This window comes from Canis lupus, chromosome 16 (genome assembly GCF_048164855.1).
Source record: "Canis lupus baileyi chromosome 16, mCanLup2.hap1, whole genome shotgun sequence".
NCBI lineage: Eukaryota > Metazoa > Chordata > Mammalia > Carnivora > Canidae > Canis > Canis lupus.
In genome coordinates, this window is record NC_132853.1 from 45,141,921 (window position 1) to 45,158,712 (window position 16,792).

Sequence of the window (16,792 nt, forward strand, 5' to 3'; positions counted from 1 at the left end):
CACACAGAGAGAGAGAGAGAGGCAGAGACACAGGCAGAGGGAGAAGCAGGCTCCATGCACCGGGAGCCCGACGTGGGATTCGATCCCGGGTCTCCAGGATCGCGCCCTGGGCCAAAGGCAGGCGCCAAACCGCTGCGCCACCCAGGGATCCCCAAAAAAAAATTTTTTAGCCTGTTTGTACTCTTAGATAGCATTAGATGTTGATGAGGAGGTCCCTCTCTATGGGAGTGGGCTAAGACATAACTCTTTTCCAAACTCTTGGACTGTGATCTTTATGTACTGCATCGATCTATCATGGGCTCTGATTCTACCTATCACCACATATACCAGTGTATGACATCTGATAAAACGCTGCACACACTCCCCTCTTTTTCTTTTTATTAAGTGGGCTCCACACTGGGCGTGTGGAGCCTACTCCACGCCCAGTGTGGGCCCACCATGGAGCTTGAACTCATGACCCTTAGATCAAGACCTAAGCTAAAATCACGAGTCAGATACTCAACCATCTGAGTCACCCAAGAGTCCCTCTCCCCCTCTTCTTCACCTGTGCTTTCTTACTTTCACCTGTCAGTCATTAGAAGCCCCAGACATTCTAGTTCTTAGAGAAATTTTTCTCCTTGAGACAAGGTTACAATTGCCGGAGATAGCTTCTTTTCACTTCTTCCTTCTGCCGGTCACCTTTGCTCTATGGGCCATTTCTCACCGTGGCCATCCTGGCCTAGTGACCAATTTTGCATCACCCTAGGGAGAAGCATTCCTACAACAGACTCGGATCAGCATGAAGTGTTTTACAAACAGTTAGGAGAAGGGAGGGAGATGTTCCAGGAAGGCTGCCTCCCTAATGTACAGGGGAGTCTTTTCTTAAGAGCCTTCTTTTTTTTTTTTTAATAATAAATTTATTTTTTATTGGTGTTCAATTTGCCAACATACAGAACAACACCCAGTGCTCATCCAATCAAGTGCCCCCCTCAGTGCCCGTCACCCACTCACCCCCACCCCCGCCCTCCTCCCCTTCCACCACCCCTAGTTCGTTTCCCAGAGTTAGGAGTCTTGATGTTCTGTCTCCCTTTCTGATATTTCCTACCCATTTCTTCTCCCTTCCCTTCTATTCCCTTTCACTATTTTTTATATTCCCCAAATGAATAAGACCATATAATGTTTGTCCTTCTCCGATTGACTTATTTCACTCAGCATAATACCCTCCAGTTCCATCCACGTTGAAGCAAATGGTGGGTATTTATAATTTCTAATGGCTGAGGAATATTCCATTGTATACATAGACCACATCTCCTTTATCCATTCATCTTTCGGTGGACACCGAGGCTCCTTCCACAGTTTGGCTATTGTGGACATTGCTGCTAGAAACATCGGGGTGCAGGTGTCCCGGTGTTTCATTGCATCTGCATCTTTGGGGTAAATCCCCAGCAGTGCAATTGCTGGATCATAGGGCAGATCGATTTTTAACTCTTTGAGGAACCTCCACACAGTTTTCCAGAGTGGCTGCACCAGTTCACATTCCCACCAACAGTGCAGGAGGGTTCCCCTTTCTCCACATCCTCTCCAACATGTGTTGTTTCCTGTCTTGTTAATTTGCCCCATTCTCACTGGTATGAGGTGGGATCTCATTGTGGTTTTGATTTGTATTTCCCTGATGGCAAGTGATGCAGAGCATTTTCTCATGTGCATGTTGGCCATGTCTATGTCTTCCTCTGTGAGATTTCTGTTCATGTCTTTTGCCCATTTCATGATTGGATTGTTTGTTTCTTTGGTGTTGAGTTTAATAAGTTCTTTATGGATCTTGGAAACTAGCCCTTTATCTGATAAGTCATTTGCAAATATCTTCTCCCATTCTGTAGGTTGTCTTTGAGTTTTGTTGACTGTATCCTTTGCTGTGCAAAAGCTTCTTATCTTGATGAAGTCCCAATAGTTCATTTTTGCTTTTGTTTCTTTTACCTTCATGGATGTATCTTGCAAGAGGTTACTGTGGCCGAGATCAAAATAGGTGTTGCCTGTGTTCTCCTCTAGGATTTTGATGGACTCTTGTCTGACATTTAGATCTTTCATCCATTTTGAGTTTATCTTTGTGTATGGTGCAAGGGAGTGGTCTAGTTTCATTCTTCTGCACGTGGCTGTCCAATTTTCCCAGCACCATTTATTGAAGAGACTGTCCTTTTTCCAGTGGGTAGTCTTTCCTGCTTTGTCGACTATCAGTTGACCATAGAGTTGAGGACCCATTTCTGGGTTCTCTATTCTGTTCCACTGATCTATGTGTCTGTTTTTGTGCCAGTACCACACTGTCTTGATGACCACAGCTTTATAGTACAACCTGAAATCCGGCATTGTGATGCCCCTGGCTCTGGTTTTCTTTTTCAATATTCCCCTGGCTATTTGGGGTCTTTTCTGATTCCACACAAATCTTAAAATAATTTGTTCTAACTCTCTGAAGAAAGTCCATGGTATTTTGATAGGGATTGCATTAAATGTGTAAATTGCCCTGAGTAACATTGACATTTTCACAATATTAACTCTGCCAATCCAGCCTTCTAATGTTTCTGCTTTTAAACATGTTCCCTCCCATTCAGATTCCTTCTGTTGTGTTTCACTTGCTAAAACTAAAGTTCTGCTTTCTGTTATCACAGTTTTCTGCCCCACTGTTGTTGGAAATATAACTTAGCAATTCTTTTCCCCCTTCCAAATGTTAAATTAGACACAGTTACATTCTCAGTGATAATGCCTTTATTAAGTAGGCTCAGCAGTGTACAAGCACAACGCATGTCCCATGAACATTCTTTTGACCATTCCTTAGACTCATGCTCCCATAGCATCAGATCACTTTAGGGTATTGCAACCTGCAACAGAACTCTGGCCTCGCGTGCTCACTCCAGGTCAGAGTTGCTTAATATCTGGAAACTTGGATCTAAGGAGGCCAGAGGGATGGTTTTATCTTCCTTCTTATCTCATACCCTTCTCTGTGCATATGCTGATGTTTTGAGCCTCCCCAGTATGGAGTGTAAGGGGAGAGAAAAAGAGAAAATTTGACAGCTAAGCTAGATTTGATCATTAGAGCCATACTATGGCATCAGGGCCTCCTGTGCAGAGATGAAATCCTTGAAGACTCCCTCTCCCCTCCCATCTGTAACTTCTGACTACAGCTTTCACTCTGGGGTGGGTGATGTCTTCTTCTCTTGGTCTCTTGGTCTCTTGCAGCCCCTGGGCCACTTCTTGGAATCCCCATACCTTTCCAAGAGATCTCTTAGAGTACCTCCTGTTGGATCCAGCGTCTTTGCCTCTCCAAACTCTGAAAGTACAGAGCCATCACCGTCCATAATTTTTTATGTGTTCCAAGACATGAGTCAAGGACACAATCCCATTTCCCCAGATTGCAGGCCAATCCCACCAATTCCTCTGGCCACAGAGAGGAGAAAGGAAAAGCAATCTGATAATTGCCCACAAGAAACCTCTCTGTTCATTATTTTCTTCCTTTTATGGATCTGCATGTTTGAGGTCTTAATCACAGTCCACATTGATAATAAATGGTAAACGGAAAGTAGGATAATTCAACCAAGTTTGGTTTATGCAGGGACCGTTTGCAAAGGGGCAAGGAGCAGTGTGATCACCCAAGACTAGAAACAGCAGAAGTGTTGCTATTCTTAGGTCCAAAGGGATTAAGAGAGGATGCAGTGGTTAGAACCCGGGAGCAGAATCATGTAGAATCTGCGACCCTGTGAGAAGAAGTGACTTTCAATCAAGGGACAAAGCTGATGTCAGGGTGGGCAGGAAGGCATAAAGGCCTTGACCTCCCTCTGCTCTGTCCCTCCTCATGAGCTCACTGGTGGAAACCATCAGAAAAAGCTTCTTAAGTCAGCCAGTGGAGCAAAGAGCCGAGCAGAGCAGAGTGAAGGCAGATGTGGAGGGGGACATGCTAGTGTTCTAGCGCAGAGGGAACTGTCTCCCCACTGACCCTGCATAGGTGGTCTGGAACCTCACACTGCTTTCCTCTTGTGTGCCCCTCCCTAAACTCCAAGACAACGGAGAGAATTTCCATCCTGTTACAAGACCACATGGAGAATTTACCTTTCCGTATTTAGTATGGGCGCTGCCCAAGCCAGCACATGTCTTTCCATAGTTAGTCTGAGAATACTTATTACCTTATCTTTTATAGTTAAAATCTGTTTGTATGTTTTGTATATCACTTGGTAAAACTCTCCAAGTTTAAAAAAAAATAGATGAACTCCTAACGTATGTCTGTCCTTCTGCAGTTAAACAGAGCTTCGATTTGGAGGAGTACAGCCTCTCCCAGTCCACCCTGGAGCAGGTGGGTCAGCGGTAGGGACCCTGTGTCATCCGTGGAACATCCATGTACAACATGTGCATGCGCTTTGCACTCACTTGCCAGCAAGAGGGGGCAGCGTGACATCCCTGTCTCTCTCTGTCTTGCCCCTCTCAGGTTTTCCTGGAGCTCTCCAAGGAGCAGGAGCTGGATGACTTTGATGAAGAACTTGACCCTTCAGTCAAGTGGAAGCTCCTCCCACAGGAAGACCCTTGAAGCCCCAAGCTCCTCCCACAAAGAGACCCTGGAAGCTCCAAATACTCTGTTTCTTTTGAATCTTATGCCTCTTTTTAAAGACAATATTTTCTGTCATAAATATATCTTATCTCAGATATGATACAAAATGCTTCTGACACCCATGTCACCTTTTTTCTCAATAATACGACACCTGCAAGGACTAAGGAGTAAAGTCAGTGAGAACAGTCACGACAGTGGACCATGGGGCCTCTGTACGGGCAACTAAATCCCGCATGTCATACAGTAGTAAATAAAAAATGCATTTATTATAGAATGTTTGGGTTTCTGAAGATGATACAGACATTCTCTAATTTTCTTTTTCTGAACATTAAAATATTGACTCTTTCCTTATCCCGTTGAATTAAGTGCATAAGTATAAAGTTAAGACCTAATCCTGGTTTTAGGGGAATAGGAGGCCTTGATTGCAGCAGCACAGTAGTTGCTTTTCTTTTTTTGAAGTTTTTATTTAAATCCCAGTTAGTAAAAAAAAATTAAAAAATTAAAAAAATAAATCCCAGTTAGTCAACATATAGTGTCATATTACTTCATGTGTCCAATACAATGACACACACTTCCGTACAACACCCGGCGCTCATCACAAATATTTACTTTCTGTAATTCAAGGTTTGTTTGGTTTTTGGTTTTTGGTTTTTGTTTTGTTTTGTTTTGTTTTGATTTGTTTGCTTATTTGTGATACACAACTTTTTCTTTTCTGTCTTTTTTTTCACATTTTAATATTGTACAGTCTATGTTTTGTCTGTCGTGATTATAAAGGCAATTTGAAACCTGTTAAAATAAGTAATTTCAGCAAGAATTTGAGTAATCAATTAAAAATGACGTATCTTACAATTTTAAAATATATTTCTCATTTTATATGTTTTCTTGTGCTGCAAGGATCTATTCTTATGCAGACTTTAATTTCTCATTGTTTATGTATGTTATGACCTCTCCAACTGATGATCCTGTAAACACCTTAAAATCAGTGCAATATACTTGTATACTCTTATTTAGGTGAGTTTTTTGTTGTTCTTGCTACTATTATTGTTGTTAGCTGTTATGGACTGAATTGTATTCCCCCAAAATTCCTATGTTAAAGCTCTGAACTCCAGTGTGGCTGTATTTGGAGAGAGATCAAACCTTTAAGGAGATAATAAGGTTCAATGAGGTCATAATATTGAGGCCTTAATCCAATAGCACTGGTATCTTTACAAAAAAGGGGACAGACACCACATCCCTCTATGCATTCACAGGGAATAGATCACATGAGGACACGGTGAGGTGGCTATCTGGAAGCCAGAAAAAGGGACGTCACCAGAAACCACATTTTCTGGCACCTGTCCTGGGAGTCCCCATTTGGAGATGAGCTTCCCTACAGAGTAACCTGGACTATTCAGGATGGAACCATGAAACACACACCTATACACCAACACAAAACCAAAAAATGAAACTCCTTTGACAAAGTGGTATCAAGCTACTAAGATTACAGACATTGTGGGATTGTTTGTTACAACAGACAGTCAATATTATGTTAACTAACACAGGTGCCAGGAAAGGGGTGGGGAAAAACCGTGAAGTAAATATTTCTTGATTGGACCACACTGATGCAATTGCCATAGACCTTTGAACTATTCTAAGCTGCCTGTCCCCAATCCTTGCCTGCATCAGCTCTACAAGTGTGACCGTTTCTTCACTTTCAACCCATCTGTGCCACACCATCCTCAAAGTATAGCCCAATAACAGTAACTTCCAACCCAAGACATAATGCCTTTGGATGAGTCTACCCTTTGTTGTATTGTAAAAAAAAACAAGAAAGGATAACCTAACTTAGAAATACAAAGTTATATTGAGTGAATTTTTGGAGTATTTGAAGTAGAAAGTAAGAATAATTTATTCTAAGGGCTTAATAAATGAAAATATTGCAGTGATGATGAATAAATAATTTTAATGATATGGGGTTTATTTTTCTCATACTAGATGTGCTTTTCTCAACAGTGGCACTGTTGATACTTTGTACCAGACAATTCTTTGTTGGGGAAGGGAGAAAGGAGAGGCTGTACTATATATTGTAGAATATTCAATGGCAATCCTGGTCTCTACCCACTAGATGCCAGTAGCAATCTCCACCTGAGTGTGACAATCAAAAATATCTCTAGGCATTTTCTAAATCACCCCCTTGCATTATATGTCTTTAAACCAACTGCTTGGGGCAGCCCGGGTGGCTCAGCAGTTTAGTGCCGCCTTCGGCCCAGGGCCTGATCCTGGAGACCCGGGATCGAGTCCCACATCTGGCTCCCTGCATGGAGACTACTTTTCCCTCTGCCTGCGTCTCTGCCCCCCCCTCTCTCTCTGTGTCTCTCATTAATAAATAAATTTTAAAAATAAAATAAACCAACTGCTTGGTAATTTTATCATCTTGGAGCCAAGTAAAAAATGAATTAAAGACAGTGGATTTCTTCATTTGGGGGTTTTGATGCCTTGCATTAAATACTTTGGACTAAACTAGAAAAATTGTTATTTTTGAAGAAATCTAGGGACTTCAAAATAAAAATGGTCAATACTACATTTTAAAATTTGCAGGCATTAGAGTAACTTCTGTTTGAAGTTCATGTCTCTGTACTTTATAAAGAGAGTCCAAGTTTCAGTAATGTGTTACACAATGGTCTGTGAATTATTTCAGTGAGGGAAAATTAAGAATTTAGCAAGCTGGTGTATCCTGAACAGTAGAACCTCTGAAAAATCAAGTGAGGCAAAGAGTCTTGAAAGCTTACGAGGTTTGGTGTATTTTTATTTTTATTTTTTTAATTTATTTTTTATTGGTGTTTAATTTGCCAACATATAGAATAACACCCAGTGCTCATCCCATCAAGTGCCCCCCTCAGTGCCCGTCATCCAGTCACCACCCCCCACCCACCTCCCTTTCTACTACCCCTAGTTCATTTCCCAGAATTAGGAGTCTCTCATGTTCTGTCTCCCTTTCTGATATTTCCCACTCATTTTTTCTCCTTTTCCTTTTATTCCCTTTCACTAATTTTTATATTCCCCAAATGAATGAGACCATATAATGTTTGTCCTTCTCCGATTGACTTATTTCACTCAGCATAATACCCTCCAGTTCCATCTATGTCGAAGCAAATGGTGGGTATTTGTCGTTTCTAATGGCTGAGGAATATTCCATTGTATACATAGACCACATCTTCTTTATCCATTCATCTTTCAATGGACACCGAGGCTCCTTCCACAGTTTGGCTATTGTGGACATTGCTGCTAGAAACATCGGGGTGCAGGTGTCCCGGCATTTCACTGCATCTGTATATTTGGGTAAATCTCCAGCAGTGCAATTGCTGGATCATAGGGCAGATCGATTTTTAACTCTTTGAGGAACCTCCACACAGTTTTCCAGAGTGGCTGCACCAGTTCACATTCCCACCAACAGTGTAAGAGGGTTCCCCTTTCTCCACATCCTCTCCAACATGTGTTGTTTCCTGTCTTGTTAATTTTCCCCATTCTCATTGGTGTGAGGTGGGATCTCATTGTGGTTTTGATTTGTATTTCCCTGATGGCCAGGGATGCGGAGCATTTTCCCATGTGCTTGTTGGCCATGTCTATGTCTTCCTCTGTGAGATTTCTCTTCATGTCTTTTGCCCATTTCATGATTGGATTGTTTATTTCTTTGCTGTTGAGTTTAATAAGTTCTTTATAGATCTTGGAAACTAGCCCTGTATCTGATAGGTCATTTGCAAATATCTTCTCCCATTCTGTAGGTTGTCTTTTAGTTTTGTTGACTGTTTCTTTTGCTGTGCAGAAGTTTCTTATCTTGATGAAATCCCAATAGTTCATTTTTGCTTTTGTTTCGCTTGCCTTCATGGATGTATCTTGCAAGAAGTTACTGTGGCCAGGTTCAAAAAGGGTGTTGCCTGTATTCTCCTCTAGGAGTTTGATGGACTCTTGTCTCACATTTAGATCTTTCATCCATTTTGAGTTTATCTTTGTGTATGGTGCAAGGGAGTGGTCTAGTTTCATTCTTCTGCATGTGGATGTTCAATTTTCCCAGCACCATTTATTGAAGAGACTGTCTTTCTTCCAGTGGATAGTCTTTCCTCCTTTGTCGAATACTAGTTGATCATAAAGTTGAGGGTCCACTTCTGGATTCTCTATTCTGTTCCATTGATCTATGTGTCTGTTTTTGTGCCAGTACCACACTGTCTTGATGACCACAGCTTTATAGTACAACCTGAAATCTGGCATTGTGATGCCCCCAGCTATGGTTTTCTTAATATTTCCCTGGCTATTCGGGGTCTTTTCTGATTCCACACAAATCTTAAAACAATTTGTTCCAAATCTCTGAAGAAAGTCAATGGTATTTTGATAGGGATTGCATTAAATGTGTAAATTGCCCTGGGTAACATTGATATTTTCACAATCTTAATTCTTCCAATCCATGAGCATGGAATATTTTTCCATCTCTTTGTGTCTTCCTCAATTTCTTTCAGAAGTGTTCTGTAGTTTTTAGGGTATAGATCCTTTATCTCTTTGGTTAGGTTTATTTCTAGGTATCTTATGCTTTTGGGTGCAATTGTAAATGGGATTGACTCCTTAATTTCTCTTTCTTCAGTCTCATTGTTAGTGTATAGAAATGCCACTGACTTCTGGGCATTTTGTATCCTGCCACACTGCCAAATTGCTATATGAGTTCTAGCAATCTTGGGGTGGAGTCTTTGGGTTTTCTATGTACAGTATCATGTCACCTGCGAAGAGGGAGAGTTTGACTCCTTCCTTGCCAATTTGAATGCCTTTAATGTCTTTTTGTTGTCTTATTGCTAAGGCTAGGACTTCCAGTACTATGTTGAATAGCAGTGGTGAGAGTGGACATCCCTGTCTTGTTCCTGATCTTAGGTGAAAGGCTCCCAGTGTTTCTCCATTGAGAATGATATTCACTGTTGGCTTTTCGTAGATGGCTTTTAAGATGTTGAGGAATGTTCCCTCTATCACTAACTACACTCTGAAGAGTTTTGATCAAGAATGGATGCTGTATTTTGTCAAATACTTTCTCTATTGAGAAAAAAATCTATTGAGAGGATCATATGGTTCTTGTTTTTTCTCTTGCTGATATGATGAATCACATTGATTGTTTTACAAGTGTTGAACCAGCCTTGCACCCTGGGGATAAATCCCACTTGGTCATGGTGAATAATCTTCTTAATGTATTGTTGTATCCTATTGGCTAGTATCTTGTTGAGAATTTTTGCGTCCATGTTCATCAAGGATATTGGTCTATAATTCTCCTTTTTGGTGGGGTCTTTGTCTGGTTTTGGAATCTAGGTGATGCTGACCTCATAGAACAAGTTTGGAAGTATTCCATCTCTTTCTATCTTTCTGAACAGCTTTAATAGAATAGGTACGGTTTCTTCTTTAAATGTTTGATAGAATTCTCCCAGGGAAGCCATCTGGCCCTGGCCTTTGGTGTCTTGGGAGGTTTTTGATGACTGCTTCAATTTCCTCCCTGGTTATTGGCCTGTTCAGGTTTTCTATTTCTTCCTGTCCCAGTTTTGGTAGTTTGTGGTTTTCCAGAAATGCGTCCATTTCTTCAAGATTGCCTAATTTATTGGTGTATAGCTGCTCATAATATGTTTTTAAAATCGTTTGTATTTCCTTGGTGTTGGTAGTGGTCTCTCCTTTTTCATTCATGATTTTATTAATCTGAGTCTTTTCTCTCTTCTTTTTAATAAGGCTGGCTAATGGTTTATCTATCTTTGTTTGGTGTATTTTTAAATGTGCTTCTCCAGGTATAGATGGAAAGTTTTTCCTTTGTGGTGTTCTAATAGGTAAATTTTGAGGCAGACACATCACCTCACATGGAAAAATATCCTTAATCAGCACCAACTCCTCACCAAGAGTTTAGAAGTACATTTTAATCAGCAATACAGATTAATAGCAAAATTCTGAGCTGAAAATGACCTCAGGGAACGTACTGTCTTTGCTTATTTTACACATGTAGCAACTGACAGATTACATTACTTGCTCAGAGCATTCAGAGAATTTTATCTCAGGTCATAAATTTTTGTAGACTTATTTTTTGAAAATGCAGTATAGGATGAAAAACTCACTTTTAGTATTTCTAATTATCTAGAATGAAACAGGATTGTAATTATAGGTTGGATTATGGTTTGTGACTCTTTCCTCACAATTGTACATCAAGTATATTATAACTTGATTGGCTACAAGAAAATTCTAAGATCAGATTACTTTGGATTTTCAATCTCTTCTGTGTATTTCATGCTACTCTTGAACTACATTCTCTAGTTTTCACAAACTGACAACATTAAGCAAAGGAGAAGTAGAAAAACTTTGATATTAACAAATTTTTAAGGTGAAATCTTGAGTTCAGAAAGTGATGGGCTGGAAATAGTGAAAAAAAAAAACACTATTCTAGAAAAAATATATGGAAACTTAAGCAAAAATATTCCTATCACTTAGTGCTGATTTTATATTGTCCTTCTCATCACTCGTTTCTAGCTATTGAAACTCATGTGTATACTACCACTTTATTTGAATGCCTTGCTGTATATTTGCTTACTTTCTATTTTCAAACTCTGTCCTAGCAATTCTCTGTCATTTATTTAGATGATCAAAAGAGAACTTATGATTTCAAGGCCCATACCTACTTTGACCTACCTTCCACCCCTAAGCAACTCTGTCCCCTTTATCATTTGAGCCATATTCACTGGCCAGATTTCCCCCTTACAACCATGACCTCTCATTACACCCATTCTAAACTCCCACACCTGGGCCCCTGAACTTCCATCTGTGAGACTGAGCACTGCCAGAGAAAATCAGTTAACTTATTTACCAAATGCAAGAGGATAGTGTGTATGTTTATTTTGTTTACATCCGGCAACATACTGTAGACTCAATATTCTTGGAGAATCAAGACATGCAAAAAAATGTCATGTATTAACGTTGTTTTGGCTTTGAAAAATAAACTCCAGATTCTTTTAAAAATTAGTCTCACATACATTTTTCTCAACCAGGACTTTGATTAAAATTTGCACCTATTACTCTAATTTGAAATCTTTCTCAATACCCTAGACTATAGGTATTCTATGTTGCTGATTAGAAGACTGGTATTCTTAAAGCTCAACTGAACAGATGCCACATTTATAAAACAAACAAAAAAACATGTTCTGCTTCCACCCAAGGGAAGATCTAGAGCACATGGGATTTTAGAAACACCCCTAGAGCTCCATATGCTATAGGTCAGACCTGTTGCTACAGTATCACTATTCTACTACCATGAGATATGAAGGAAACAATCCACATGAAGATAGTCATTAGAATACTTTCTTAAATACAAAAATGGGTTATGTGAGGTTGCAGAAATGTTCAAGTTCTATAAAACCTTCTAAAGCATATTCCCACAATCTTACCTATTTCTTTCACCAGAAACCAACCATGCTTTAAATAGCATTGCCTGATTGTACCATATACAGTGCTTGAGGATGGTGTCTATGGCAAAAAGCACTCCTCATCAGGGAAGATTACACAGGAGATACATATGTATAAATATATATAATATATTTTATATTATATAAAAATTTATAATATTAATATTAGTTTTTAAATATAATATAATATTAAATATCATATATTAAATTTATAAATAATATATAATTTTATATATATTTTATATATAATATGATTATATATTTTAATGATATATAATTTATAATATTAATAATAATCTATTAATATAATGTGATATTATATATCAAGTTTATAAATAATATAATATAATTATAATTATATATAATATAATTATTATATATAATAATATATAAATATAAATAAGAATTTAATTAATTTAAATAATATAATTTATATGAAATATATATTTATACATATGTATATATCATATTCTGGCTCATATTACATGATATTTGCATCTCCAGTTTTGCTACTAACAAAGACTCCAAAATAGTAAATACTATTTCTCTCCACCCTCAGTTTCTCTTTCCCATGCATGCTTAATCTGATTGTCTTTAGTATGTCTGCTCAACTCAGATTAGAATCACTTGCTTTATAAATCATACCATTTCGATTCTCCCAGATGATCAATGACAAGAAGTGTAGGGAGGCAGGGGTGCCTGGGTGGCTCAGTCGATTGAGTGACCACTCTTGGTTTCTACTTGGGTCATGATCTTGTGGTCATGGGATCAAGCCCCACATTGGACTCCACATTCAGTGCAGTCTGCTTCAAATTCTCTCTCCCTTCCCCTCTGCCCCATTTGCAGTTTCTCTCTTTCTCTCTCTCTCTTTCTCTCAAATAAATAAAATTCTTAAATAAAAAAAAAAGCTTAGGGACACAGAGTAATAGGTTATGGGTTTTGAATCTAGCTAAAATGAATCAAAATCTCAATTTCAGGGAGAGAATTTCCATCCCCTCAATATCACAGCTTTTCCATGGTAACATCCATTCATGCGTTGAATCAACTTCTGATTGTAATGAAACATCTCCTCTTGTGTATTATGAACAGAAGAGATGGAACCAGAATTCCATAAGCAATAACAAGGATGACGGTAATTGGAAATTCCACAGAGAGTTAAGGTATATGCTGGAGCTTCTTTCTTATAAGCCACAGTGATAAAGACAGTAAATGATGTCAGGCTCTGATAGAATAAATTATAGTTATGAAGGAATATTCAGAACATCAGGATTAAATACTGAAGGAATAAGAAGATTCATTACTGTAATGTTTCCAAGATTCTTCTTGTCCAAATGTTTGTAAGATGTAAAGATTTGGAAGATGTGGAAAGGTGTATTAGAGCACATTTGGCTGCAATATCAAATCATCCCCAAAGAGTATAGTGGCTCAAACAAACGAGATTACTCTTCCTCACAAAAGAATGCCAGGTGGCTGTGCCTCGCCAGTGGGTATCTTTCTTCGAGCGGTGATTTAGAGAAGTAGACCCATCCACCTGTTGGCCTTGTCAACTGCTCTGGAATCCAGGGAAAGAAGGTCCATTGAGAAATACCAATTTACAAAAGCTTGACTCAAAACTGGCTCCTCTCACTCCTGCTCGCATTTCCTTGTCAAGGTCTTGACAAGTTTCATGGCTACATGCAACTACAGGGAAACTGTGAAAAGGGGTACAAGTATGTGTTCAGGAAAGAAAAGGGAAAAAACAACAGCAATAGCAACAAATGCACAAAAATGCCTTTTAGTGAAGAGCTAACACCGTCAATGATGAAGGTTTATATCCCAGAGGAGACAGGAAGATTTTTTTAAAAAAGCATAAAGGAATTATCTTTCAAAATTTCTTATAAATCTCTGTAATTAAGACAGTGTGTCAGGGTGCCTGGCTGGCTCATTCAGTTAGGAGTCCAGCTCTTGGTTTTGACTCAGGTCAGGACCCTGATCAGGGTGGTGAGATTGAGTCCTGTGTTGGGCTCCATGCTCAGCAGGGAGTCTACTCAAGATTCTCTTTCTCTCTCTCTCTCTCCCTCTCCTCTTTCCCCCACTCATGCTTGTCCTGTCCCTTTCTAAAATTAATAAGTCTTAAAAAACAAAGACACTGTGGAAGGAATATATAAAAGGATTCAAAATATGAATATAAAACCTGAGAGGGAAATACACACACAAAAAAAGTCCATGAAGAAAGAAACAAGTAAGTGGTGTTGTGACAATTAGTTTGATCAATATAAAAGAAAAAAGTTAGATCCCCACCTTCTGCCTCACATAAAAAACAACGTGTAGGTGGATTTGAGAGAAAATGTGACAAATAAGCCTTCAGAAATATTAGGAAGAAATGTAGAAGAATGTATTTTGACTTCCGGAAAGGAAAGTGTTCCTAAAACAGGACAGACACAGACACACAATCATAGAGTAAAAATTACAATGTTCAATCATAACAGAATTAAAACCTCGAAACAACAAAAGAAATGAAAAACACAATTAAGATTAAGAAAGTAGAAGAGCTGGTAAATATGTAAAGTTGTCTGAAATAAACAAAACAGAAAAAAAGAATGTTCTGAATAAAGAACTCCTAAAAATATATTAGTTTTAAAATCCAAATAGGAGAGTGAGCAGGTAATACAAAAGGATAATTCACAAAAGAAGAAATCTAAGTGAGAAGATACTCCTTTGGAAGGCAAAGAACTACAGCCTCGAAGAGCAATGCAATAATTTTGGGCAGTATTTCAGATGGACAGAGAGAATGGCAATACTCAGCATTGCAGCAGGTGTAGGAAAATAGATTCTCATATAGTTCAGGTGGGAAAACACATACGTTCACATCCAACAATTCTGCAATTCCTCTTCCAGGCACATCACCCAGACATATTCTCTCACATGTGCGTAAAAGGTCTATGTTATTCTTGGTGAAATCCTTATGTTGTCAAAAGTCACAGAATCATCCAAGTTTCAAAATCTGGTAAGTTTTCTATTTCGACACTGCAGTGTTTTCAAAGAAAGAAAGTAAGATTATGTTTTCCTCACAGGGAAAAGGGAATTTGACAGTTTCCCCACACCAAATTACCATAAATAAAATCACCTCAAAGAATTAACAAAGTACCCCTTAAATTGTGTTGGATAAATCAGTTTCTGAAGATTGATATTTACCAATGTATTAAAGTGGCTAAATAATATGGAAAATCTAAATTAGATTGCAGATGTGTTAATATGTATTTATGGAAACAAGAGACAGGTACTCATTATTGCTTATTTGTTTAAAGAGAGAGAGAGGGAGAAAGTGTATGCGAGTGGGGCAGGGAGAGGGAGAGGGAGAATCATAGGCAGGCTCCATACCCAGTGCAGAGCCTGATGTGGAGCTTGATCTCACAACTTTGGGATCATGACCTGAGCCAAAATCAAGAGTCAGTCGCTTAATCAACTGAGCCACCCAGGCATCCCTGACAGGTACTCATTTTTAGAAATACTCTATTGAGAAAGAATCTGGGTATAAGGGGTGAAGGGATGGAGTGCAGCAGAGAAGCACCTGTATGCTAAATTTGAATTTCAGAGATTCTAAGCAGTTAATTAGAAATGTAGAATCATCAGACTATGACTTGTTTGCAGGATATTTCTTTTTATTCAGATGTTAAATTTATTTTCCCTTCTCTTTTTCTTTCTTATGAAACAGGCCAAAATAGTTAAAAGAGGGATAAGTATGAATCAACAAACATTGTCAAGAACTTTCTTGAGAAAAAGAGAATGAAACAAGACACTTTAATGGGATGACTCAGGATCTATGTTGCTTCATATTTTTGACAGCAAAATAAATCTCCCCTCAGTAGCAAGTTTCTTTGTACTTGCCTCCTGAAGGACAAAGCCACATCTTTATAAACAGAAGCAGAAGTCCATTAATTATAGGCTAAAAATAATAAAGCAGGTCAGCAATCAAGGATTCAACAAATATTTCAAAAGCCTTTGATGGCACTTTTCCTTTTACTAGTGTATTCCACTCATTAGAAGATTAAGGTAGTTTAAAAAGAGTGGGGAGGGGTGCCTGGGTGGCTTAGTTGGTTAAGTATCTGACTCTTAATCTCAGCTCAGCTCGTGAGTTCAAGCTCCGTGTTGGGTTCCATGCTGGGTGTGGAGATTACTTTAAAAAGAAGAAGATTAAGATAGAAATAATGAACATATTATGAATGATGAACATATTAACCAATATATATAGGTAAGAGAGATTTTCTTTTTTTTTTCTTTTTTTTTTTTTTTAGATTTTCATTTTTGGATCTCTTTCCCTTTGAAAGAAGCATTTGGGTTCTTGAGAAAACAGTAGAGAATTTGGAAAATTGATAAAATATTAAGAAGAAAAATCCCATTAGTTCTTATAATCTTACCGTCTTCAACATCAGATAGGTACAGAGCCAGGTAGCCTTTGCTAACTGAATTGGGGTTGTATTGAATATATATTGTTAATTTTGTTAGAAGACCAAATCTTTTGGAAATATAAAATAGAGTGATTTGTTATTTGCAGTTTGCAAGTTTCCAGGACTGGTATCTAACTAACCAGGCCAGTGTTCCCAAGATTCTGTTTTCTGGAGTTTCCAATCTGGAATCTTGGCACATAAGTGAATATTGATCACTACTAAGTGAGCAGAACCTTGGAGCTCTCTCCCACCACGGATAAATTTTATAGCAAAATCAAACACAGCAACAGTGCATCATCAAGTTTATGCCCCGGTAGTGATTTATCGCAGTCTATAACTTCAACCTCTAATGCTCT

The 16,792-nt window shown here is 38.5% G+C and overlaps 1 protein-coding gene across 2 annotated transcripts in view; it reads left to right on the forward strand.

Moving 5' to 3' along the window:
* Positions 1-6,955, forward strand: part of ABCA9 (ATP binding cassette subfamily A member 9) — a 60,554-nt gene extending 53,599 nt beyond the window's left edge. For both annotated transcript variants that reach the window (XM_072781021.1, XM_072781022.1), the window contains exons 39-40: positions 4,260-4,315; positions 4,448-6,955. In XM_072781021.1, the coding sequence (XP_072637122.1) occupies positions 4,260-4,315; positions 4,448-4,546 (155 nt within the window). In that variant the 3' untranslated portion in view covers positions 4,547-6,955. The remainder of the gene's footprint in view (positions 1-4,259; positions 4,316-4,447) is intronic.
* The last annotated feature ends 9,837 nt before the right edge of the window (positions 6,956-16,792 follow it).